This window comes from Sarcophilus harrisii, chromosome X (genome assembly GCF_902635505.1).
Source record: "Sarcophilus harrisii chromosome X, mSarHar1.11, whole genome shotgun sequence".
Classification (NCBI taxonomy): domain Eukaryota; kingdom Metazoa; phylum Chordata; class Mammalia; order Dasyuromorphia; family Dasyuridae; genus Sarcophilus; species Sarcophilus harrisii.
The window spans coordinates 29,266,351-29,294,309 of record NC_045432.1 but is presented as its reverse complement, the minus strand read 5'-3'; the positions used below and the strand labels follow the sequence as shown (position 1 = coordinate 29,294,309).

General features: G+C 35.8%; 1 protein-coding gene across 3 annotated transcripts in view; it reads right to left on the bottom strand.

The window, feature by feature from the left end:
- Window positions 1–8,963: 8,963 nt before the first annotated feature.
- Window positions 8,964–27,959, bottom strand: part of XIAP (X-linked inhibitor of apoptosis) — a 37,307-nt gene continuing 18,311 nt past the window's right edge. For 2 of the 3 annotated variants that reach the window (XM_012553214.3, XM_023506889.2), the window contains exons 3-8: window positions 24,534–25,419; window positions 22,677–22,776; window positions 21,725–21,803; window positions 21,236–21,275; window positions 16,880–17,074; window positions 8,964–14,237 (exon numbers count right to left, since the gene is read on the bottom strand). In XM_012553214.3, coding sequence (XP_012408668.1) covers window positions 14,044–14,237; window positions 16,880–17,074; window positions 21,236–21,275; window positions 21,725–21,803; window positions 22,677–22,776; window positions 24,534–25,392 — 1,467 coding nt within the window. In that variant the 5' untranslated portion in view covers window positions 25,393–25,419 and the 3' untranslated portion in view covers window positions 8,964–14,043. Of the gene's footprint in view, window positions 14,238–16,879; window positions 17,075–21,235; window positions 21,276–21,724; window positions 21,804–22,676; window positions 22,777–24,533; window positions 25,425–27,959 lie in introns of all 3 variants that reach the window. The other variant, XM_012553215.3, reaches the window with a different exon arrangement.

Here is a 27,959-nt window from a genome sequence, read left to right as displayed (position 1 = left end):
CCTTTTTGTAGTGGCAAGAACCTGGAAATTGAATGGATGCCCATCTGTTGGAGAATGGCTGAATAAATTGTGGTATATGGATATTATGGAATATTACTGTTCTGTAAGAAATAAGATGATTTCAGAGAGGTCTGGAGAGACTTACATGACGCTGAGTGAAATGAGCAGAACTAGGAGATCATTATATACTTCTACAACAATACCATATGATGATCAATTCTGATGGACGTGACTCTCTTCAACAATGAGAGGATTGAGGCCAGTTTCAATGATCTTGTGATGGGGAGAACCATCTACATCCAGAGAGAGGCCTGTGGAAACTGAGCGTGGACCACAAAATAGCATTTTCACTTTTTGTTGTTTACTTGAGTTTTCTTTCCTCAGTTTTTTTCCCTTTGGATCTGATTTTTCTTGTGCAGCAAGATTATTATATAAATATGTGTACATATATTGGAATTAACATATATTTTAACATGTTTAACATTTTGGATTACTTGTCATCTAGGGGAGGGGGTGGGGGAAGGAGGGGAAAGTGTGGAACACAACATTTTGTAAGAGTCACTGTTAAAAAATTATCCTTATATTATTGTTTTGTAAGAAATGACCAACAGGATGATTTCAGAGAGGCCTGGAGAGACTTACATGAACTGATGTTGAGTGAAATGAGCAGAATCTGGAGATCATTTTTTTAATGTAAAAATGTTTTCCCAAAACATCTTCACAGTTAAAGGTTCTGATAAAGGCCTCATTTCCAAAATATATAGAGAATTGACTCTAATTTATAAGAAACCAAGCCATTCTCCAATTGATAAATGGTCAAAGGATATGAACAGACAATTTTCAGACGATGAAATTGAAATTATTACCATTCATATGAAAGAGTGTTCCAAATCATTATTAATCAGAGAAATGCAAATTAAGACAACTTTGAGATAGCACTACACACCTGTCAGATTGGCTAAGATGACAGGAAAAAATAATGATGATTGTTGGAGGGGATGCGGGAAAACTGGGACACTGATACATTGTTGGTGGAACTGGAGAGCAATCTGGAGTTATGCCCAAAAAGTTATCAAACTGTGTATACCCTTTGATCCAGCAGTGTTTCTACTGGGCTTATACCCCAAGGAGATACTAAAGAAGGGAAAGGGCCCTGTATGTGCCAAAATGTTTGTGGCAGCCCTGTTTGTAGTGGCTAGAAGCTGGAAACTGAGTGGATGCCCATCAATTGAAGAATGGTTGGGTAAATTGTGGCATATGAATGTTATGGAATATTATTGTTCTGTAAGAAATGACCAGCAGGACGAATACAGAGAGGCTTGGAGAGACTTACATGAACTGATGCTAAGTGAAATGAGCAGGACCAGGAGATCATTATATACGTCAACAATGATACTGTATGAAGATGTATTCTAATGGAAGTGGATTTCTTTCACAAAGAGACCTAATTCAGTTTCAATTGATCAAGGATGGACAGAAGCAGCTACACCCAAAGAAAAAAAAACACTGGGAAATGAATGTAAACTGTTTGCATTTTTGTTTTTCTTCCCGGGTTATTTCTACCTTCTGAATCCAATTCTCCCTGTGCAACAAGAAAACTGTTTGGATCTGCACACATACATTGTATCTAGGATATACTAGGACATATTCAACATATATAGGACTGCTTGCCATCTAGGGGAGGGGATGGGGGGTGTGAGGAAAAAATTGGAACAGAAGTGAGTGCAAGGGATAATGTTGTAAAAAAATTACCCTGGCATGGATTCTGTCAATAAAAAGTTACTATAATAATAATAATAAAAGATTTAATAAGAATATTAAGAGCAATTTTTTAAAGGATAGGGATTAAATTGCAAAAATTATATCAATATAAAATGAGTAGAAAAAGTCATTCTCAAAAATAAATAAAAAATAAAAATAAAAATGTTTTCCCAGTTTATTGTTTTCCTTTTTTTAAAAAATAATTATACATCTTAGCCAATCTGACAGGTGTGTAGTGGTATCGCAGAGTTGTCTTAATTTGCATTTCTCTGATCAATAGTGATTTGGAACTCTTTCATATGAATGGAAATACTTTCCATTTCATCACCTGAAAATTATCTGTTCATATCCTTTGACCATTTATCAAATGGAGAATGGCTTGATTTCTTATAAATTAGAGTCAATTCTCTATATATTTTGGAAATGAGGCCTTTATCGGAACCTTTAACTGTAAAAAACGTTTTCCCAGTTTGTTGCTTCCCTTCTAATCTTGTCTGCATTAGTTTTGTTTGTACAAAGGCCTTTTAATTTGATTTAATCAAAATTTTCTATTTTGTGATCAGTAATGATCTCTAGTTCTTCTTTGGTCACAAATTCCTTCCTCCTCCACAAGTCTGAGAGATAAACTATCCTATGTTCCTCTAATTTATTTATGATCTTGTTCTTTATGCCTAAATCATGGACCCATTTTGATCTTGGTATATGGTGTTAAGTGTGGGTCCATGCCTAGTTTCTGCCATACTAGTTTCCGTTTCATAGAAGTTTTTGTCAAATAGTGAATTCTTATCTCAAAAGTTGGATTTGTCAAACTATTTGCTATAGTTATTGACTATTTTGTCCTGTGAACCTAACCTATTCCACTGATCAACTCATCTATTTCTTAGTCAGTACCAAATGGTTTTGGTGACTGCTGCTTTATAATATCGTTTTAGATCAGGTCCAGCTCGAACACCTTCATTTGATTTTTTTCCCCATTAATTCCCTTGAAATTCTAGACCTTTTGTTCTTCCATATGAATTTTGTTATTTTTTCTAGGTCATTAAAATAGTTTTTTGGGACTCTGATTGGTATGGCGCTAAATAAATAGATTAGTTTAGGGAGTATTGTCATCTTTATTATATTCACTCGGCTCATCCAAGAGCACTTAATATTTTTCCAATTATTTAAATCTGACTTTATCTGTGTGGAAAGTGTTTTGTAATTTTGCTCATACAATTCCTGACTTTCCTTTGGCAGAGAGATTCCCAAATATTTTGTGCTATTGACAGTTATTTTGAATGGAATTTCTCTTGTATCTCTTGCTGTTGGATTTTGTTGGTGATGTATAAAAATGCTGAGGATTTTGTGGATTTATTTTGTATCCTGCAACTTTGCTAAAGCTGTGGATTATTTCTAATAACTTTTTAGTAGAATCTCTGGGGTTCTCTAAGTATACCATCATATCATCTACAAAGAATGATAATTTGGTTTCCTCATTATCTACTTTAATTCCTTTAATCTCTTTCTTGACCCTTAATTGCCGAGACTAGCGTTTCTAATACAATATTGAATAATAATGGTGATACTGGGCAATCTTGTTTCACTCCTGAATCAGGAGATCATTATACACTTTAACAACAACACTATATAGTGATCAATTCTGATGGATGTGGCTCTCTACAGCAATGAGATGATCCAGATCAGTTTCAATTGTTCAGTAATGAAGAAAACCAGCTATAACCAGAGAAAGAACACTGGGAATGAGCGTGGACCACAACATAGCATTTCCACTCTTTCTGTTGTTGTTTGCTTGCATTTTTGTTTTCCTTCCCAGGTTATTTTCAGCTTCTTTCTAAATCTGATTTTTCTTGTGCAGCAAGATAACTGTATAAATATGTATCCATATATTGGATTTAACATATACTTTAACATGTTTTACATGTATGGGACTGTCTGCCAACTAGGGAAGGGGGTGGGGGAAGGAGGGAAAAAAGTTGGAAGAGAAGGTTTTGCAAGGGTCAATGTTGAAAAATTACCCATGCATGTTTTGTAAATAAAAAGCTATAATAAAAAAAGAAAAATTATCCTTGCATATGTTTTGAAAAATAAAAAGCTTTAATAACAAATAAGAGAAGAGCCACGTCCATCAGAATTGATCCTCACATAATCTTGTTGTTGCCGTGTACAATAATCTCCTGGTTGTGCTCACTTCACTTGGCATCAGTTCATGTAAGTTTCTCCAGGTCTCTCTAAAATCATACTGCTAATTGTTTCTTATAAAACAATGATATTCAAGGTATCTCTTGAAACAAAGACAAAAAAGAAGAAAAGCAGTTTAGCAATACTAACACATCAAACCAAGTCTGATATCCCATACTAATACTTCCTGCCTCAGCCAGGAAGGGAGGTGCATTTTCAACCCGACAATACCGTATTATGAAATTAAAAATCGTCAACCAATGCAAACCTTTTGTTATACAAATACAAAGAGTTTGTATATGATCCTATACATTTTTGTTATCAATTTTGTTTATCTTAAATTTAACCAAGTATTTTTAAATGTTTTATTGTTCTTTTCCTCTCCCTTTGTTTTTTTCCCTTTTTATCTTCATTGCTGGGAGGGAGACAAATAGTCTCACCTCTTCAGAGACAAACTTATGGAGCATGCTTTCTGCAAGAGATGAGTTTCCAAAAAGTTGAGTGCAAACTGAATTTTTTCCAAACCAAATTCCATTTCATGCAGGAAAAGCTTGCCCCAGGCATCACCATGGCCTGGAGAAGACCCTGTATTCACAAAAGCTAGGGCAAAAGACGAAATTCTATAATTGAAATTAGTCATGGAATCTCTCTTCCTTATTGTATAAATTACAGAGATGCTCTGACAGACATCTAATGGGAAACCTTATGGTATAGCACCCAAAGCATCAAAGCAGAGTTCTACTCCTAAGTATACCACAAATGAGTTGTGTGACATTGAACAAATCACTTCCCACTCTGTGCCTCAATATGCTCATCTGTAAAATATGCAGATTTCCTGTCCCACTTCATTTGCAGGGTGATCAGAATCAAATGCAGCAATTTGCATGAAGATACTTTGAAAAACACAAACATTATACAGTATAGTGTTTTCTATTTTAGGAGACCTTATCTTGCCCAACAAATAAGTCATGTGTAAACTGAATTTCTTCTAAATTCAAATTCCATTTTTTCCCTAAAAGTCTCAGGATTCAACTGCTGGAAGGGGGCTCAAAAATCACCTAGGTTCAAGTTATATATAATTGAGGATACCTTATGAAATGTTTCCAGTGATTGCTCAGTCTCTGCCGGAACACTTAGAATAAGGGGGAATGCCACTTCCCTCCCAAGGGAGCCCGTTCTCACTTTGGATAGTTCTAGTTGGTAGCAAAATTTTCCCTAATATCAAGCCTAAATTTGTCTCTGTGCAAGCTGCCCTCCGGGGATGAGCAGAACAAGGCTAATCACTTTTCTACCTGAGAGGGTACATCTGGGTCAGTCCCACACAACGGAGATGTCTCATAATGCAGAGGACATCTAGGTGTTTTAAAGTGGGTTGGGGTGAGCATGGTCTTTCTTACAGGCAGAAAGGTGCCTATTAGCTACAAAAATGAACATTTCCCCCTGCCTTTTTTTTGGCAAGGCAATTGAGATTGTGACTTGCCAAGGGTCACACAGGTAGTAAGTGATGTCTGAGGTGGGATGTGAATTTAGTTCCTCCTGACTCCAGGTCCCGAGCTCTATCCACTATAGAGCCATCTAACTGTCCCTAAATAGTCCCTACTTTTTTTTTAATTGGACATTTCCGGCAAGGTTGCCAGATATGATAAACTCTAGAGAAATTTGGGCAGGACAAGAGTACCAGACAGGAGAAGCAGCAGAAACATCAAGAGCAGAAACAGCCTGTCACCAGAAGGGCTAGTCCCCCCCAAAAAAACTTTTTTTTTCTGAAACTCCACAACTATTTATCTCTTAATAAAGTCTAGGCTAGAGTTAGTTTTTTTGGCTGCCATATTGCAGACCCATATTCTTTTTGTTTATTTGTTTCAATTTTGTCTGACTCTACATGACTCTATTTGGGGTTTTCTTGGCAAAGATATTGCCATTTCCTTTCTCACTTCATTTTACAGATGAGGAACTGAGGCAAAGAAAGGTTAAGTGACTTACCCAGTCACACAGCTGGTGTCTGGGGTCAGATTTGAATCCACAATGTCTTCTGGGCTCTGGGACCTGGGCCTACTGCTCTATGCACTGCAGTACTTCCTAGTTTCCCTGAGTACATTAATCTAAATCCTGAATCATTTGATGTGCCACACTTCTCTTACCTTCTCTTTTTGAAATTGACTTTTGGAACCTAAGTGTAGAACTTTATCTCATCACATTGACTTTGATCTATCAATCTGGTTTGTTGGGATCTTCTGGATTCCAATTGTGTTCTTGGTGTTAGTGAACTGTTTTATGCCAACTACAAATCTGACAAACGTACCACTTAAAATGCTCTTATCTGAGTCAGTAAGAAAAAAAATAGCTAGTAGAGAATCCCAGGGCCAAGGGGCACTCTTAGGAACTTCCTTCCAAGTTGCTATCAGGCAATTAATGTATATTCTTTGGGGTTCAGTCATCACAATTCACAGTCATACACAATTATTTAGTAAGATCAATGAGAAATAACAAATATGCTACCAGATTACTCCACTGGTAACCTTAAGATATGAGAACTAGAGGAAATCCTCTAACTTACTGGTTCCATCCTATATGGGAGGGCTCATGGAGTTACATGGATGGGATAGAAAGGCATAGAGGCACTGTCTACATTGAAGCAATCACAGATTATCAACTTACCCATAATGCCTTGCACATACTACATCAGCAAATATTAACTTTTGTATGAATGAGATACATGTTTAGGCAGAGTCCCTGCCCTCAATGTAGTCCATTGTCTAAGAGGAGGAATAAAATACCAATACAGATTATACTCATATGATCATCAAAGAAGTGCAAAGTGCTATATGAAGTTCATATGATTATTACTTAATGTTTGTTGATTTTGTAACCCCATTTTTAAAATTAATATGAGACAGCACCATAATTCCTGTACTCTAAATCCTGATGTGTAAATATTTGTCTACTTTCTAAAAACCTTCATGGAAAAAAAAGGAAATTTCAACATAAGAACTAAGTGATAAAACTGATAGTCCATTTCCCTCCCTCATTCAACTTGTTATTAAGAAAAACAAACCCTGAGACAAATTTTTTTTGGCAAATTTAGGTGACTGTCTTTTCACTTTAATCTACCTGTTTGCCAACTTTGAGGAATTATATTTTAACAGACAATGATTCCTTATTGGAATCATAGTGAGTCAGCTCACTATGTGCAATCAGACCACTAATTGCTGAGAGCAAAAATTAGGACAATACTAGAAGAATAAAAACGAAAAAATGATATGGCATTCAAAAGAACCTATCCTGATCTATCTACAGCTCTATCCTGATCTGTTTAAATAAGCTGATGATAAAAAAAAAAAATGGTAAACGAACACCATTTTAAACACAAGTTTATTAAACAATGCTGTAACAGGGAGACAAAAAGAACTTAAAAGCACTTGATGCAGTAAACACTGGTCTTAATTACCAAGCAGAGAGAGATATTGGCTAAGGGCAGAACATAATATAAACTTGTGTGTAAAATCTTATGGAGAAAGATGGTGAAGGATTATGAAGGAGAAACAGTAGAAAGTAAGATCAGCTTAGTGAAAGCTTGATGAGACTGACCAACCAAAAAAATCATTAAGGGCACCTAAGAATGAACATGGAAAACAACAAAAAGAAGACAACTGGAAGTCTCTTCACCATCAAAGATAGTTCAGTCACATTTGGATTCTAACATCACAGTCCTAGATATGTTTATAGAGAAAATAGAAATGGCACTAAAGAGAACAAGATAAGAAAAGCAATTGGATTCAGCCAAATAGAGGAAATTCAGCCATAGTCCTCTGTGTTGGAGGTGACAATGACAATTATGAGGGCAATTTGAGATTGAAAAAAAAATACCTAAAAGATATTAAAGGGAAAAAAGTCTCAGACTTCATGAAAGCATTAAAAATATTTTAAGGCAACTGAAAAGAACAATAATGACCATTGACCTTATATGTCTACTTTGCCATCTATTTGAAATTTTTATGAGAATGATCCATACAGCCATCCTCAATGAGGGTATTGGTAGGGAACAGGGAGGCTTTCATAAGCACAATTCTACAGAATACTACATCTTTATCATTACACAACTGATGTGGAGAAGCCCACTGTGCTTATTGTTTATTGACTATAAAAAAGCATTTGATTTGGCCATGCAAATGCCTGCCTTAAAGGCTCCCTTCCAACAAGGAATCTTCTATTTGTACATAAAAATCATTCCAGATTCCTTGAAAAAGAAATGAGAAACCTTATTTGAAGATTCTCTGATCACTAATCTCAGGTGAGGCATAAAACAGGGAATACCAAACTACAAAACATCAGTTATCCTAATCGATTTAATTCCATTAATTTTTATGACACACCGTGCCAAATGTGGGGTGTTCAAAGACAGAAGGAAAAGGAGTCCTCACCCTTAAGGAACTTATTTTATAATATGAATGTAGGTGACACAGGTGGTAGAGCCCGAGTCAGGAAGAGTCTAAAAAATAACTAAACAATAAACTGGAAATCGACTAATCCACACATAACCAATTTCCTGTACTCTTTACTTCTATTAAACATGGGCAATGTTCCCTCCCTGTGCTTTTGGTTACTCTTCATGTTTTCCTTGGAAGGAAGGTAACTGGGCGATTGGCAGTATGACAATTTTCTTTTTGTAGTCTTGGGATCTGGGAATGGAGGGAACAACTTGCATGTATGACAGCGGCATAAAGATATAATATAGACTAGTTCTTAAAGAGAAGCAGCATGGCACAAGAAACAATTTCACTGGACTCGGGGAGCAGGAACACATGGGAAGGACTCTACCACTTTCATAGTTCTATGATCTTAGGGAAATTATTTAACTTCTTTGGGCCTCATTTTTCTTATTTGTAAAATGGGGTCAGTATTTATTAGTACCTGACTCATAATGGCATTTTGAGGATGAAAAGGGTACATGTATATGAACTATTGGTAAAAGGTCTAATCTGGTTTTGCCTCAAAGTGAAACCCATAAAAAATCACAGGAGATCTTTTTTCCAAAAACAACACTTTATTGAATGTTTTAAACTTCAAAACTGTATCTACCAATGTTGCTTCCTTACAGTTGGAAGAACTACTTTCCTAATCAGTAAGACTGTTACATTAATACACAAAACAACTAGTTATATGCTTCAATACAGTATTTCATCTTAAAATGTTTAATATGTTTACTTAAAAAAAAACTAAAATAAACCTGTTGGGTTAATATGGATGCTGTTAATAACAAATGCAAGAAATTATATAAAAAGCCTTGATTACATCAAATTAAAACTTCAAATTTATCACAATCAAAATTAGCAAGTACATTTATACCACTAAAAAGAATAATAACCAATACATAATACATTTTCTTTTTCCATTTTATTCTTTTTTCATTTGTGCCATTTTCCATTTCCATAAGTTCTTGTGCCATTTACCATTTCTTATAAATGGGGAAAGGGAGGGATTCAGAGAATATGAAGACATGAACTGATGCAAATTGAGCAGAACTAGAATAATGAACATAATACAACACTGTAAAGAGAAACAGCTTTGAAAGATTTAAGAATTCTAAACAATGCAGTGATTACCTTCTGCTACAGAGCTTTACAGAGTAGGGGTACATATGGAAAAGGCTGAGATAGACACTAAGATCTATTTAGAGATGGTCAATGGACGGATATGTTTTGGGTAAAATTTACTGTCTTATTTCTTACAAGGGAAAGCTTCCCTCTTGCTCCCTTCATCTCCCAATTTTGGGAGGGATTTTGGAAAGGAGCCTAGATCTATCAATAGCATCACCAAAAACAAACAAGAAAAGCAAAAGGAGGTCACTGTAACATTTTTTAAAAACGCACAAAAGTATAGAAGGGAGTTCTACAAGAGTCAAATAGGACAATTTCAAAACTAAGTGTTTAACTTGTTATATTCTTTAAAGATGCAAACAATGTTACCCAAGCCCTAATTCTAGTGCCTTCCCCTTTGTTATCTATTTCTAATTTATCTTGTGTATGTACCTTGCTTTGTATATATGTATTTGCATGTGTCTCCTTCATAAGACTGTAAGCTCCCTGAGGTCAGAGATTGTCTTTTGCCTCTTTCTGTATCTCTAGTTCTACAAGCCTGACAATATAGTAGACACTTAATGTGTGTTGATTGATTAGTTGCTGACCGATTAGTTTCATTTTCAATTCTTTCTGTTTTGGGGTATACTGAAATGCTTCTGTTTGCTATTCATCAAATAGAGGATAAGAACAGTGCAATTAAAAAGCACTTTGTTTTACACATACTTGAAATCTAAGGCAAAAACTCAATGCCACAAAAAGTAACTTAAGACAATGGTGACTGATATAGTGGAGAGTATAAGAATTGGACTGAAAGGACCAGGGATATAATTCTGGTTCAGCTATTTACCATCATCTGTGTTCTTAGCCAAGTTGGTTCAACATTCTGCGTCTTTAAATGTAGAATAAGGGAATTAAACTAGATCTCATTTAAGGTCCCTTATAGTTCTAAATGCTGATAATCATATATCAATACAAACCCTTAAAAGGCCTATTTCAACTGATTCTCCCCCTTTTGGGAGAACAATGAAAATACTATAATATTATCATTCTGAATAGTAGTCTCTTCTGGTCCATACAGTCCTCAAAAATTAGGAGCAAGGCTCCTTGGAGCAATGACAATGACCTTTCTTCAAGGGGTGAATTTAACACAGTGATGTGGGAAGATTCTGCCTTAATAACAAATGACATTTCTATAGTACTTGTCTCAAATTTGAGGGAATACTTAAACCCAGATGGAAATGAGAAGGCCCTTTCTCCTTCCTTTTCTGGAGTGCCCACCAATATAACCTGCTATCTTTTTAGTGGGTTTGACCAAAAGTGTCATTATCTGTTTGACAATCTATCCCACTAATTTCTCCCCCCCTCAAAAAAAGCTATGTTATTCCCCATTCTGCTCATTTTTCTCTAATAGATGCATTTTAAAGAAAACAACAAGCTAACAAAAGACCATCCAAACTACAGATGAATGCTAAACCTAGTTTTGCTGTTTGTCCTATTATAACTCCTTCTAAAAAGTTGAAATACAGCATTGAAATCACACACTGCTATTTTAAGACTGGTATACAAATTTAAGAATGGTATACAATGAAGTGCTAATTTATACATTTAAATAAATTAAACAATTATTTACATCAAGCCAGAAAGGCTTCAAGGATGGGTCTGATGATGAACTGTTTGGTCTGTTGTCTAAGGACTAGCCTAGTAAGGTTCTGAGCAGCTTAATGCTAGGCTGGCCAAAGAGAGGTTCATTGGAGGGTTCAAGAAGCTTTTAAATTGTGGACAGCTTATGACGACTGGCATTAGTAGATAAGATACTCTCACAGATGAAATGACATTTCTGAAATATGGTGAGTGGCTCCCATTGTTGCAGTACTCTACAGTTTACAAAATACTTTCCCAACCACAATCCTATGAGGTATTTAGTGTAAAATATCTCCCATTTTATATTTGTAGACACCAAGGCTCTGAAGGTTGACGTGATTTGCCCAGGGTCACACAGTATGGGAGCCAGGCCTTAAACCTAGGTCTCCTGGCTCCAAATCCATCACTGTCTTCTCTAAACTACCCTGTCTCTCCTTTCACAAGTGGCCAAATACACCAGTCTTAAAATAAGAGGACTAGAAGCTGGAGTGACTTGAAGAACCCAAAGCAACAGTATTTTCCAAACAACTCCTAAAATAGAACTCGTTAGCCACCACACTAGCTTTAAATGTCACCACTCATGGTGATAGTCTTTGCCTGCTTCTAAAAAACAACAACAACAACAACAACAACAACAAAAAAAACAAAAACAAAAAAAAAAACCCTCAACCAACCCCTACTTTCTTCCAAACATATAGGTTTCTAAAGAACCCACAGTTTAACTTAACTTAGGCTCTTCGAAGAGGAATTTCTCCCCTTCAAATAATCTAGCCTTTGCTAATAACTAAGTTCAACTTTAAGTGTTAGGCCGCAGCACTTTAAAAAAAAATGAATTTCCTTAACACGTGGGCCATAACACTTATTCCTCCTTAAAAGGAATGATAAACTTAGATATGTGTAATATGTAAACAAAATACATAACTCAGCTTAAATCAAAGACAACGCAGACTTGGGGAAACCCAGGATTCAGGGAATAAGAACGGGGAAAAAAGCCATTTATTTGAAAAAAAAAATCTCACCTAAGACTGTGCAAAGCTAACTTAAAGCAATATCAGATGAAGTTCGGAGGAGGGCATGACTAATCTTTCTCTTGCAAAATATGTTTTGAATAACAGCTTTAATGGTTTTATTTTGAACCTCTTCTGTGAAGTAAAATGCCTCGATGTCAAGTGTTGTATCAGGAGGCTCTCTTAATGCAAGCCCCTGAGGTACTCCTTACAACATTAGGCAACCTTCATTATTATAGCTAAGTATTCTTAATTCAGGAGTGCTTCTATGTAATCTTGACAATACATAAAAATCTGTTTGATTTGTTATGTCCTTGTCGATACTTAGGATTTTTATAACTAGTGCTTCCCTTCCCACCAAGTATTACATGCTCTAGGGTCCAAGATACCAGTAGTTTTGAACACCATTGGAACTGCACTTAATGGGTGCTCACAGCAGGAAGAAAGAGAGGGCAGAGGACATTAAAATAGTTACACTAAAAGCCAATAATATAATCATATTTGCCAAACAACAAGTATTTATTGAGCACTTAGTATGCCCAGAGCCCCATGCTATGCTCTGTAGGAGATATAAAGAATAAGATGCAAAGTCTTCCCTGCCTTTAAGGAACATAGAGTCCAGCTGGGAAACTAAAACAAGTTCACAAATAAATATAAATACAAGGATAAAGCGTGAAAGTTTACAGTGAGGTGCCTTGGGAGTTCAAAGGAGAAAGAGGCTATTTTCCACTGGGGCTGGCAAGCAGTCAGTGAACAAACATTATTCTACTTTTCCTTACCTTGGCTGCCAGGTTTTACACCAGGTTAATAAAAATCTTCTGGAAGTTCTGGAGAATAACTTAGGCAGCCTTAAATGAGCAAAGTGTTCAGTGTCTTACTTATGAATGAGGAGTCTTTTCCATCCTCAATTTTAGGAAACCAGAAATATTTGACTTGGAAACAAGAGACTGGGGGAAATTTCTTCCCCCGCCCCGAAGTGCTACAAGATGTTTAAAGCTTTTCAGTACCAATCTAAAAGGAAAAGCCTTCCATTCTTGGAAGAATTAGGAAAACCAATGCTGAGTGACAACTAATATTTGTAGGTGTTTCAACACTATTAAGCCTTTAAATCATAAATAATTACTTAAATATCAAAAAGAATTGTTTTTCTTTCACCATTCTCATATACCTTTGTTCTATAGTATTTCAGTTTTAATTCTAATTACTTAAAAGAAAAACTATATAAATTAGCCTTGTTGTTTCATGACTGCCTAGATAGTTCTTTCCTCTTATGAACAAAGAACTGACTGGTCAGGTTAATCACAATCTCCACAGTGACTTAGGAGGTTTTTGCCAAGTCTTTTATAAGACAAAAATTCCCAGCTGATTAAGCCCCTTACATTGACACCCATTTAGCACACTTTGGTCCATTTGGAGATAGCTTTCTACTCTACTGATTACTGTGAAATACAAAACAAATGAGATAGATGCTATGCTAAGGCGTCAAAGACATTTCAAGGGATGAACCTGTTTGGTTTTTAGGAAGAGTTATCATTGTCTGCATTATTTCTTCCTTCACATATCAAAAGCCACTCAAGTGGCTTCTTATCACATAATCAAGTCAATAGGAAATAGCATAGCTTAGGAGCAGACACTTTGGTCAGTTTGGGTATAGATTCTTATTCTACTGCTTACTGTGAAATAAGAAAACAAAATAGAAAACACTTCACAAAGGTTTCAAAGACATTTCAAGGAATTAACCTGGTCAGTTTTTAGAAAAAATTATCATTGAGGATATTATTCCATCCTTCATCTATAATCAAAAGCCACTCAAGTAGCATCTCATAGCACAGTGAAGCCAATAGAAAGACCAGACTAATCCAACTACAGAATTGCAATTAGGACATGAAAATTTTTTGCTTGAAAGTAATGACAGTATAACACATCGGACATTTGTCAATTACTTCAGCACAGGATTTACAAGTAACCAGATGTCCACAAGGGATGAAAACGACAGCAATGTTCTCATCCATGCAGATCTTACACAACTTTTCCTCTTGCAGACGCCTGAGCTGTTCTTCAGTACTAATCTCTGTGGGAACAAAAGAGAGAACAAAATGAACAGACTTCAGATTAATTGCTTAAATCCCTCCCACTTTTTGGAATCAGTTCAATCAAGTTGTTAATGAAAAATGCCCAGGCTATATATTCATCCATTATGGTAGGTACACTTCTTGAATCACCGATAACAAAGTATGTACGATTACTATTATGAATTGAGCAGTTTAGTTTGTGTTAATACAGAACATCCCTGGAAATTAAATGCTTATAGGGAAAGTTTTACTGGATAACATTATTACAAAATGAGCATCCTTACCAAAAAGGGATGCAATAAGTCGTTTTACAGCTAATAAGATAAGGAAACTGAAGCCCAAAGATGTTAAGTGACTTGACTAGAGATGACAAGCTAACAAGTGCCTACAGTAAGATTCAAAACTAGGTTTTTCCGGCTCCCAGTCCAATGTCCCATGTGTCCTGATGGTGCCCCACATGCTTCTGCATGTCTTCCCATCTCTCCCTATTGCATTTCTCCCTCTTCTTTGTTCCCTCCCTAAGTCCTCTGTGCCAAGTCACAAGGCCACTGGCACGGAGACTGGAGAGGGAGAAGAAAAGGTCAGTTAGCTTATGCTCCTGACCGCCATTCCAATTATATTATTCTATATCAGCCTAGAATTAGCTGGAGCCACTCATTGTTTCTACCAAAAGGCACCCCAGGAGAAGGGGAGATGAAAAGAGATTTATAGGGAAAAGTTGAGTTGTTTTTTTTTTTTTTTAACCTCACTGAATCATCTAATGCTTTATTATGACATGAAGGTGACCCTGGTTCTCCAAAAGCTCCAAAGCTATGCCAACTAGTGCAAAATTGAACAATTCTTACTAAGGTTGGCCAAGTTGGACTGGGAGTACAAGTCTATCTGAATGCATATAAGAAGCATATTTTTTTCACTTGCTTTATATTTCTTGCTTTTTTCGGCAACATGATTAACATGGAAATGTTTTGCATGACTTCACATGTATAATGGGTATCATATCGCTTGCCTTCTCAATATATGGGGGAGGGAGAAAACTCAAAAATAATGTGGAGAGACAGAGAGAGAACAGACAGAGGAAGGGGAAGAAAGAGAGCAAATACAGGTCCAGTGCCAGGTGTTATATGATAAAGATATATCAGTAGACTTTTGTATCAGTCATCTGAGAACCAGCCAATCTAATAATTTGTTGTTAGGAGTATTTTGAGGGGAAGAGGTTCATTCAACTGTGATATCATAACCTCCCTCCACTGATGTACAGAGGTTACAAGCCTTCCAGAGTTAACAAGGACACCAAGATGTGAAGTGACTTGTCCATGAGCAAAGAGATATGTTAGAGGGAGGATCTGAGTGTGGTTCTTTCTCTTGCAAAGACTTCAATACTGGCCCCCTCTCTCACTACAATAGGCTTCCCTTTAATAATAAGTATTGTAGGTAGGGCACCTGCAGGTCATGGACCTAGGGTTGAAAGGAACCTTAGCAGTCACCTAGTTCAATAATCCATACATCTTCCACTCTGCCTCATGGCCAGTAACATAAAGAGGTACATGCAGCAGGGAGGACTGGGCAATCAGAGAATCCCAGAGAGATTCTATCCTAGTCCCTAGCTGAGTTAGTTAACTTAGCCAGGGGCCTCCCCCAGCCACCCAGCTATGAAGAAAGAACAATGGTAACCGCAGGATGAAAGATGGGAGCCCCAACTCATTAGTAGTTCCTCAGCAATTAGTAAGCTGTCCTGATTTCCCTATGCTTCTTTAGCTTTGAGCTCCTACGACTTCTGCTACCTTCTTGCTTTGTAATAGCAACAGGCTAACAAAATTAGGGATTTTTGCTACTGAGTTCTTTGAGGGTTCCAGAGCAGAGAGGCAGTCAGTAACCATAGCACTAGCAATTTCTTTTTATTTATTAAAAATCTAAACCCCCCCCCCCCATTCCTGATTGGTTGTTGTGTGTGATTTTGGCAAATGCCAAAAACTTATTTACCTCATCATGCTGTATAATTTTTTTTAAAAAAAGAAAGCAGAATATATTAGATTTAAAATATATTTCTACCATGTTTAACATATATTGGACTACTTGCCATCTAGCGGAGGGAGTCAGGGAAGGAGGTGGGGAATTGGAACACAAGGTTTTATAAGGGTTAATGTTGAAGAATTATCCATGCATGTTTTGAAAAATAAAAAGCTTTAATAAAGGGGAAAAAAAAGAAGATAGCAGAGGTCTCTTTTGACTAAACATGTCAAAGACATTACCCTCTTCCCCCTAAGCTTCCTTACTGTATGTCTCTTTAAATCATCTTATTTCTTCCTAGCCCCTGAATTACTTTGACCTTCCAAGCCTGATCACACTATATATCGTATTTGGCACATTTGAGCAATAGCAGGAAGTTCATTTACTTAAAACATTTTCTACTATTTTCAAGGAACATGAAACACAGGAATATTCTAAACAATATTTTTCAGCTATAATACTTATCTTTTCCCTCTGTTCCACATAAGCTAACTTCCATCATTGTATTTTACTTTTAAAAATCAGTAACCGAGATAAAAACCAAAAATTCCCCCCAAACTCACAAATTGGCAACAAGTCCCCAGCACTGATGTTAGGGTCCATTTTATTTTTAAATCATAAAGCAGACTATTACCTTTCTGTGATGAACTTGATGCTCCTCTTGTACGTGCTTCCTCAGCATTCACTAGATCTGCTACTAGAACCTCAAGTGATTGATAGTTGCTTCCAGTCGCTTTTACCTTTTCTTCCATGGTTTTTGTAACCTCATAAAAACTGAAACCCATTCGCATTGCATCTTGTACCAAAGGACTTTCTAACACAATATAACCTGAAATGAAAATTGGACTTAACAATCACCCACAGTATAATCACAGTCAATAATTACAATTATAATTCAAACTCACTAATAAAGTCATGGTTTTACCCGATTGTAAAATATATCATAGAACAGAAAGCATGAAAATTATTATCTAGTTTAAGAAACAGAAGAGAGCATAAAAGCAAGACCATGGGGAAGGACTTCCCATTTGACAAGAACTGCTAGGTAAACCAAAAGACAGTTTAGCGGAATACAGATTTAGATAACTACCTTACACCACACTAAAGCTTCCAATGAACAAACAACTAAATATAAAATATAATCTTAAAAAATACAGGAGACCCAAACAAAGTACCCATCACAACAACACTTAGGAGAAGAATTCATAACCCAAGAAGGAATAGGAGATCACAAACACACACACACACACACACACACACACCCCAAAGATAATTTTGATGATATGAGCCTTTAAAGTTTTTGTACCAATAAAGCCAAGGCAACCAGAATAAGAAAAGCTATGGGGGTGGGGTGAATATGGAAGATCTTTGGATCAAACACGTCTGATTCCAAAGATATATAGAGAATTGACACAAATATACACAAAGAGTCAGTCCATACCAGGTAAATTGTAAAAATAAATAAATAAATAAATCAACAATTTCCATAAGAAAAAACACAAAACAGTAACAATCAATTCTGGAGCTGAAATCAACCACAAGCAGTCTGCAATCAAGATTTTAAGAAACTATTTCCAGGAAGTACAAGGCATATGTATGAGAAAGCTAATGCCATACCCTTTGATCGAGCAGTGTTACTACTGGGATTATATCCCAAAGAGATTATAAAGAAGGGAAAGGGACCTGTATGTGCACGAATGTTTGTGGCAGCCCTTTTTGTAGTGGCTAAAAACTGGAAACCGAATGGATGTCCATCAGTTGGAGAATGGCTGAATAAATTGTGGTATATGAAAATTATGGAATATTACTGTTCTGTAAGAAATGACCAACAGGATGATTTCAGAAAGGCCTGGAGAGACTTACACGAACTGAGGCTGAGTGAAATGAGCAGGACCAGGAGATCATTATATACTTCAACAACAATATTATATGATGACCAGTTCTGATGGACCAGGCCATCCTCAGCAACGAGATCAACCAAATCATTTCTAATGGAGCAGTAATGAACTGAACTAGCTATGCCCAGAAAAAGAACTCTGGGAGATGACTAAAAACCATTACATTGAAATTCCCAATCCCTATATTTATGCACACCTGCATTTTTGATTTCCTTCACAAGCTAATTGTACAATATTTCAGAGTCTGATTCTTTTTGTACAGCAAAATAACGGTTTGGTCATGTATACTTTATTGTGTATCTAATTTATATTTTAATATATTTAACATCTACTGGTCATCCTGCCATCTAGGGGAGGGGGTGGGGGGGGTAAGAGGTGAAAAATTGGAACAAGAGGTTTGGCAATTGTTAAAGCTGTAAAGTTAACCCATGCATATATCCTGTAAATAAAAGGCTATTTAAAAAAAAAAAAAGAGAGAGAGAGAAAGCTAATGCCAAATCTTCTTAAATTTCTCAATAAGTTAAAACTGAATTAATGGTACAGTACTTAAATATCTAAGATACTGGGACGTAAGACTCTCATTAAACACATCAATAAAATGCAACTGTGTTAAGTTTTGGTCTTTCAAAGAGAAGATCTAACTTAGTTTCAATTGATCAAGGATGGACAGAAGCAGCTACATCCAAAGAAAGAACACTAGGAAATGAATGTAAACTGCTTGCATTTTTGTTCTTCTTCCCAGGTTATTTATACCTTCTAAATCCAATTCTCCCTGAGCAACAAGAGAACTGTTCTGTTCTGCACACATATATTGTATCCAAGATCTACTGTAACCTATTTAACATGTATAGGGCTGCTTGCCCTCTGGGGGAGGGGAAAAATCGGAACAGAAGTGAGTGCAAGGGATAATATTGTAAAAAATTACCCTAGCATGGGTTCTGTCAATAAAAAGTTATTTAAAAAAAAAGTTTTGGTCTTAAACTTTAAGAAACTTATTGAAGTCTAGAAGGAAAGAGAAAAAAATTAGATTAAAGCTAAATAGACCTGGATGTGGAAATATTCAAGGTACTAGCATTATGTAGCCTGTTAAGTATGAACATTTCCATCTTTAGATAAGGAAACTGAGGCTGAACGAAGTTATGTGACTTGTCTTAAATGCTAGCAAGTGTTAGAGCAGAGCTAGGACAATGGCAAAAGGGATTTAAATTACAGCAAGAGTTCAAGGAATGCTTTGTTCCCAGTATGATGATCTAAATATTAGAACTTGTTACCAAGGGAGGCCATGGGACTCTCCATATTTGGAGAGCCTTAAAAATATAGGCTGTATTAGATGACCTCTGAAAGGTCCTTCCAGTTTTATGCTTATTAATACATTCAAGTATAATTGGAACTTCATACACAGTAAGAATTCACCTAATGTACTTAGTTTAGTTCCTCAGGCGTTCAAAGAATTTTAAAAGGTAATTCAACTCTAAACTCATTTATTAATATATTTTTCTACTTCATCATGGCTGCCAAACTATACTGAGTATTTCACTGTAATGTGATTTTGGCACATCAGCTTTATGTAACATCCCACATATTGTCCATGCCTTATTCAACTTTTATAATAAGTAACATAATAGTTCTCTTGTCTTTCTCAAACATATTTATGAATAAAAAATATTCTCTTTTGTAATAAAAGATATGAAATAAACCCTGCCACAACAAGTACAGGAAATGGAAATTATCAGATAGCTGAATTCTAAATTAAACTTCCTACTTGTTACTTTTCTGAAAGCTAACAAAGACACAGAAGTGTCAGAAGACCCAGATTTTAGTTCTAGATTTGCCTTTACCAAGCAAACCATAATCTCTGAACCTTTGATTTCTTGTTGATAAAATAAGGAAATTAATAACTTGGCCCATCTACTCCACAGGGCTATTAAAGGGATCAAAGAAAAGTGGCCATAGTGACTATGAAGTGGACAAAAAGACACTGGGTTGATGAATAAAAATCTAGACTGCTTTCAATCTCAGAGAATCAATATATTTTATCAATTTTCAGTTCAAATGACAAAAAAGCATGCATGTAAGAGAATATAATATGTAGACATGCATAAAAAGGAAAAAAAATGAAAATCCCTTTCTTCAAAATTCAAGAACCAGTTTATACATAAAGCCTTTTTTGATTCCTACCTTAGCCCCACCCCCCCAGCTGTTTGGGACTCCCCATCCATGAAATTACCTGGTATTTACTTTGCATATATTTTGTTTCTACTTACACAGGGAATCTCAAAAGTCTTAGCACTTTTAAACTTAAATAGTTTAAAATTACATCACAACCTTTGGAACACCTGGCATATGCAGCCCCGAGAACACAGAAGTACCCCGAGTGCAAGCACTACTGCATTTTTGCTTTTGTTTCCCTAGCTCCTAGCGTGTCGCCTGGCACATAGTGGGTACTTAATAAATGCTGAGGAGCTTTGCGTATTTTCTGGGTAAGTTCCATCAACCTCAGTTTTTACCCCTGACAATGTAAACTATTTATCCCCCCACTGCTAATCCTAGATTCTAAAGCCTGGATTCATAACGGACATACAATCTGTGATGAATATCCCTAACAGCTGCTCCATAAAGCCTCTGCATGTGGCAATGGAGATCTGGTCTTGTCAAGATCTCGTGAAAAAGGGGAGGTGGGGTGAACTCATAGATAACACAGGATAAAGGAGAGCTCAGTTGTTAAAGCCAATAACTATAGTGTATGAATAGAATAAACAATTTCAAGTCTTGCCAAGAGAAAAGTGCTTGAATGGCTCTAGACAACAGTGATTGGAATACTTTCTTTACTCCCCCATAAGTGAGTGCCACGTGTAGGATATGGGGGAGGGAGGGTAGAGGGGGAGAAAGAAATGCCTTACAAATTCTCCCTAAGCAAGCCATGGCATTGTAAGTGTTGGCAAGCTGAACTTCCAGAGAATCTCCTCCAATTCTTAAATCCACAAATACTGCAAAGTAGCTATTCATATGATTTTCTACATTAAAAAAAGAGGAGCAAATGAAGAACTGGTACAGATACTTAAGGGCAGTTTTACTTTGATGAAGTTACTCACCAATTTCTCTAGTTACTGATGGTCTTTTGCCAAATGATGCCTAAATAGAGACATGAACTCAAGTTAGAATTCTTTTTGTTAAAAGCAATCATTTCAAGTTACATATGACACAAACATATAAACTTGCTTTACTCAGCATTCATTCCGTGAACTGAGTTTCATGCTTTAGATTTTAAATCTTGTTAAACAAATAGTTTTGTTAGTTTACGAGGGGGAACAGGAGACAATCAAAGCTATGGGCCACTTTCTGGAAAGCCTTGATTTTGCAAGAGGGAAGCAACCAAATTTTTTAATTCTCTTAAGCTCACATTTTGGCTCATAATAATCACATTATCCTGACATTTACACATTTGCTATGAGTAGAAAATAAAAGACATTTTTCAAAATCTTCCCCACCTCTCAAATGCCATATTATACATTTAACAGAAAGAAAAAATTCTAAAATCATCATATGATATTTGACAAAATAGATCATTTTATAAGACTTACCACAGAATTGTCAAGTGAATTCTTTAAATGAATATCGTTGATATATTCCTGGCCCTTCTTTTCTAACAGAAATTTGCATCTATAGAATTAAAGGTTAAGCTTTAAGTACTGACAAACAACTTGTGAAGTTGTAAATAAGTTGAAAATGCCATTAATCTGCTTTTAGACATTATTAAGTCATCAAATAAGTATTGGTAATCCATTAGTCATTATAATGAAAATATATCCTATATTACAACATATATATATTAGTATTTATTATTAAAGCAATATGTTCTCAATTAAGAACTTTCCATTTGTGAGCAAGAATATCATTAAATTAGCACCACAGAATTATATTCTAAAAAGTATTCAAAAGTATTCTATTAACAGACTGTTATAGAAAGCTTGTCCAATTAAATATTTCAAAGTAATTCTGTATGCTGTTCAGTCTTTCCTCTTAATGTTAAATTTTATTCCTTAGTAGTCACTCTGAAGTTGCAAGTGGTTTATTACAAACACTTAAAACAATAGTATGAAAGGGGCTTAACAATCAACTATTCAGAGTTTTCCTTCTAAAAAACATACTGAAGGGGCAAAGATAGCCAAGGCTATCTTTATGTCTTAATATATCTTCTGGTTTGGTTCTGAAGGATCTCTCTGGTAACTCAATTATCAATATCAATTCATCATATTTTAACAGTCTACCCAAAAGAAGTATCTGTTAGTCTGGAGAATGAGAATTTTGTGCATCTGGTTGAGAGATGCATAATTAGTCATATACAAAGAATGAACATTTTCCTAACTAGAGACTGTATCCTATAAAGTAGGTGACCTGATTTTTAGGAATTGGGCATGAAATCCATGCCTTTTTTGATGGCAAGAATATTTAATAAAGTGGCAAGGATTAAGCCTTCGAAGTGTAAAAATCCACCTCTCCTCCTGTTACCAAATGAATATTTAAGCAGTTTACCCTGGATACCACTTAGCATGTTGCTCCCAAGGGTCTTCAGTGGGTCTCCAATCACTAAGTCCACCTCCACAATGAAAGCATGTTACTTTATCACGGTCACCTGAGAAAGCACACAAGCACAAGTAGAAGTGCTTATAAAGTGGTAACTTACATAGTAACTTCAGCTTTTGAAAATGGAAAAAAAAAAGATGACTTTATGCTAAGTTATAAACAAAAGTGCCTAGTTTAAAAAAAATTCAAATAATTGACATTTATGTAATCTGGGAAAGAAATTCTCAGTTACTATTTAGACTTGCTTTTTAGGTCATTTTAAGGACCTAATAATAAAAATTTATGGTGCTAAATTCAATTTTTTATTCAAGAAGATGTCTTACATGTTGTACTTGTGTTTTGAACATATATCAATTCTCATTTGGAAATATTCTCATTTGGAAGCTGAGAATTAAATTAATATACTAGCATTCTAAAGAACATATATTGGAAGTAATCATGAATCCAACTTAATGCAAGGCAGCCAAGTGTGAAATAAAATACTGAACCTGAAGTCAAAAAAAGCTGAGTTCAAATGTAGCTTCAAAGACCAGATGTGTGATCCTAGCAAAGTCATTTAACCTCTGTCTGGTCTGCGTTTCTTTAGCTATAAAATGGAGAAAACAACGGCACCACTTTGCAGGGTTGTTGTGAGAATGAAATAAGATAATATTTATAAAGCACAGTGCCTAGCACATAATAGTGATTAGTAAATGCTTATTCCATTCAAAATCTCCACCAGAATCACTCTAAAATCATATCCATGACATTTCCAGTCGATTTAGGTTTAAAAAAAAAAAAAAGAAAGAAAAAGAAAAACAACCCCGAACTTTAAGCTAGCTATTTAAGGTTTTGTGAGTAATAATTAGATTAACAGATTTCTAACTGAACCAATCAGATTTGTTTTGGAGTTATTTAGCCTAACATTTAGAGACAGGATATATTAATTAAAAGAGAAAAAGACCAATATAATTTTTTTTTTTTTTTTTTGCTGAGGCAATTGAGGTTAAGTGACTTGCCCAGGGTCACACAGCTAGGACGTGTTTAAGACCAGATGTGAACTCGGGTCCTTCTGACTTCAGGGCTGATGCTCTATCTATATCTACTACATCACCTAGCTGCCCCAAGACCAATGTAAGTGTTCCTGGAAGTTAATCTATAAATGATATGTACTGAATCCAATCCAATCCAAACCTCTCATTTAGAAGGAAACTGAAGTCTAAGAAGGATTGTGAATTGCCCTAAGACACTATGAATTAGCAGCAAAGCTGGGGAAAGTACCCACGTCCCTCACAACCCAATCAATCCAGTATGTTGTTTTTGTTTCTCAACTAACTGCATGGCCCTGTATGTGGCAAGATTTTTCTTTAAAGAAACCCGTTTCTCACAATATAGCATAATATAGTGCTGCTTTCTCTTAAGTAGTGCTATATATCAAAAGTAGATAATCTTGATAAAGAATCATTTGCCATCTCAACTTAAAAGGGAAAACCAAAAGAACTGTAAGCAGCTGTAACCACTAGAGCTGATTTTATATCATAGACATAGAAGGCCATTGAAGTATTACCCCTCCCCTAGAATATATTAAATGAAGATAAACATAATAAAGCACTCTATTGTAGCATTCCTTTTTGAATAAACATAAATGTTAACATTACAAAGCCAATATAACTGCCCATAAAAGTCAGCTGAAATAACTTCAGTATTTAGTTGGCATGATTATTAAGTATTTACCAACTCAGGAGACATCCCTTTACTTTTTTTCTCCTTAAAATAACTTAGTAACACTGAAAAGATCTATTAGTCTATTTTAATAATAAAGCTTACCGATAGCATAAAATCCAGCTTTTGCAAGCTGCTCCTTGTTAATCGAGAATACCCATGTTGCAAAAGAAAGGAGTCGTGCTTCATAATCTGCCATAGCTGGATTCTTTGGGATATAGGTTGGGTTTGGACAACTCCTATCAAGACTGGCGGTACTTTTAATTGGAGTATTACCAACATCCCGTCCCAAAACAAAAAAACACTTAGGGAAATGCCTCCTGTGTTCAGACATTGCCCGATCACATGGTTCCCAATTCTTTAATTTGCCCCCACAGCAAAAACACTGCACTTGATCATCAATACCCAAGTAATAGAGTCCAGCGCTTGCTAACTCTTCTGGGGTAAGGTGAATATACTCTGGCCAATTACGAAAAGATCTCAGTCTAGCTTCTTCACTGCACATAGCAGGATTCCTTGGGAATATGGTATCTGCTACATCAATGACCTGCCCTCTTCTCAAAAGATATTCCTTGTAAGTTTCAAGGGGCCTCTCCAAAACAAAATGACTTAAATTCACTGAACAATTTTCAACTCTATACGGACAGTTTGGGGCAATGGGATTTGGAACCTGTGGAGCATTTCTGTCCAAACAAAAACCATTAATAAATCCACAGTTTGGAGAAACTTTCCTATGCCTTCCAACTGCCGAGTCTCCAAACTGCCATCTATCTACAGCTGCATGACAGCTAAAGCACTTCACAGTATCTCCTTCACCAGTATAGATAAAACCTGCTCGTGCCAGTGTTGATGCTGAAACTGGGCTACTACTCGGAAAATTAGCAAATGTTTGTAATCTATTCTTTTCCTCAACAAAATTTTCATCTTGATTGATATCTGGAGGCACACAGGCTTTAGAAGTCATCTTCTCTGGAAAGTGATGCTTGTCCACCTGTGCTGAAAAAGAGAACATTTAATTAAGGAATAGAAAAGCAAAAACATACCAGATGGGCTGTCAATTTGATTCTACAAATATTTATTAAGAATTTACTATCTATCAGAAACTTGGCTAGGTGCCAAAACACAAAATCCAAAATAATCCCTGTCTTCAAGGAGTTTACATTCTTCTAGGGGAGAGGGCAAATTACATATGCGTATGTGTGTGTATGTACATATATATATATATATATATATATATATATATATATATATATATATATATCTGTACACACACCTATACACATACATGTACACACACACACAAGCAAATTGGGAGACAGCTTAGCAATGTGGATAAAAGACTGCTCTTGAAGTCAGAGAGACCTGACTTCAAAAAGTAAATATAAAAATAATATAAAACATATAAATATAAAAATAAAGTCTTGTCTCTGATGTATACTGTGTAATCCTAGACAAAACACATTTAGCTTATCAGGACCCCACTCTCTAGCTTTCACTGAAGAAGTGGCATCAGACTGTGGAAGGCTAAGGACTTCTGGTTTTATCCAAGGAAATAAGAAGTCACTAAAGTCTTCTGAACAGACCTGGCTGGATATTAGGAAAATGATTCTGGTGGCTATGTGAAGGATGGATCGAAAAGGGAAGAGACCAGAAGAAGGGAGACCAATTAGGAAGCTATTAGACTAGACAAGGAAAGAGGTGATAAAGGACTGAACTAGGTTGGCGCCTGTCATACTAAGTGAACAAATTAATTAATGGGATCAAAGTAATCTTAGCATACATACTACAAGGCAGAAAATGATATTTTTATTTTTCCCTTGAGGAAAGAGATAGTCAAACATACTACCAATTTTACATTATTTATAATGCCAAAGCCCATGTATCACAATTGTTAACTACATGGTCATTAACTGGGGAAAACATGGTGTTGAATACAGATATTTATCAAGTTCATACAAGAATAAATGGACCTCTACATAATCAAAGCATCCATATTAAGTTCTCATTTCAAGTTGGTGATCAGAAAGTTCAAAGAATGACGCTGAATGTTTCTCAGAACCAAACAAAAAAACTCTTAACTAATTTTGTTTATAATAACAAATCTAACTAGAGCATCCAACTTAGAATCAGTAGGGGTGAATCAAAAGTTTGAACTCTACCCAGGTCATTTTTCTTCTCTGAGCCTGTTTCTTCATGTGCAAAATAGAGACAATAATTCATGCAATACTAATTTTACAGGAAAATAATATGCATAAAGCAAAATGGCAAATCTCAGTGTTGTGTAAATCTCAACTATCTTCATCATCTCAGGTTTTCAGACATACACCACTGCCCCCTATTGGCTGGGGCCATTAAATACTTTGATGGATCTTTAATTTCATTGAGGAGGGTTATCCCTCCAAAGATGCAGATTACAACACATTTCTCTATCTACCGATAACATTAGAATGAGAGACGTTTTCAAATGTTGGCCTAAAAAAAAAAAAAAGGAAATGCAATTAGTCTGGCATGGCCAGACCGGTTTTGGATGAAGCCATGATGCCGCTATCTAATCAATGTTTTTGTTTAATAATACTTGTCACCAGTGATTTAAGCATGTCCCCTTCAACAATGTCAATATCAACCCATCCACACTTTCTGAGCTTATGCAACTGTTAAAAATGTTCTCATAAAAATCCTCTACAGGTAGTTCATCACCCAAGGTGCTAAGTAGCCTTCCAGGATGGGGGTAATGATGGAGAAACAAGAGCTGCCAGTTATCTCTTTTGCTACACGATATGTCCATCTCCTTTTCTGATCACATACTCCTTGATAATATATCTTCCAATATTATTCTACCTTAATCCCTGGAATTAACTTCAATTTATCACTCATCTTTGCCACTGTCCAAGTCAACTATAACTCTAATACTTCAAAAATTAAAACAATATTGTGGTTCAAAATTTGGGATCTTTTTTTCCCCCAGAGAGAAGCATAGGATTAATTTAAAGGCACTGTACAATTTCTCCAAAGCAATTCTACCCATTCCCTTCCAACTATTTGAGTCAGGGCAGGAGTCAGATCACTTAAGACATCCAGGACCATATTGCCCTCTGGAGGCTGGTTTAGGAAAAAAATCTTATCTGTCTTTTGGTTTGGAGTGTTTAAATGGTGGGAGGGAGAGGGGATCCCAACCCAGTTCCTAAACAAAAATTATTTTCTTCCATAATTCCAGTTCTGATGCATATTAGCTATATAAGCCCAATCAAGTAATTTTCCACTGTGAGCCTATATCCTCATTTGTAAAATTGGTGGAATACTTGCATTACTTAGCTCATAAAGCTATTTATGAGGGTACTCTTTTGTATCCTTAAAATATTATATGAACATGAGTTACTACTCCAATCCTGACATGTCTACTCCAAAGCTTCATTATGGTACACATTATGGTGAATAACCAGCTAGGTGGAAGAGTAAATAAAAGGCTGGGCCTAAGGTCTGGAAGGTCTGAGTTCAAAATTGATCTCAAATACTTACTAACTTTTGCACCTT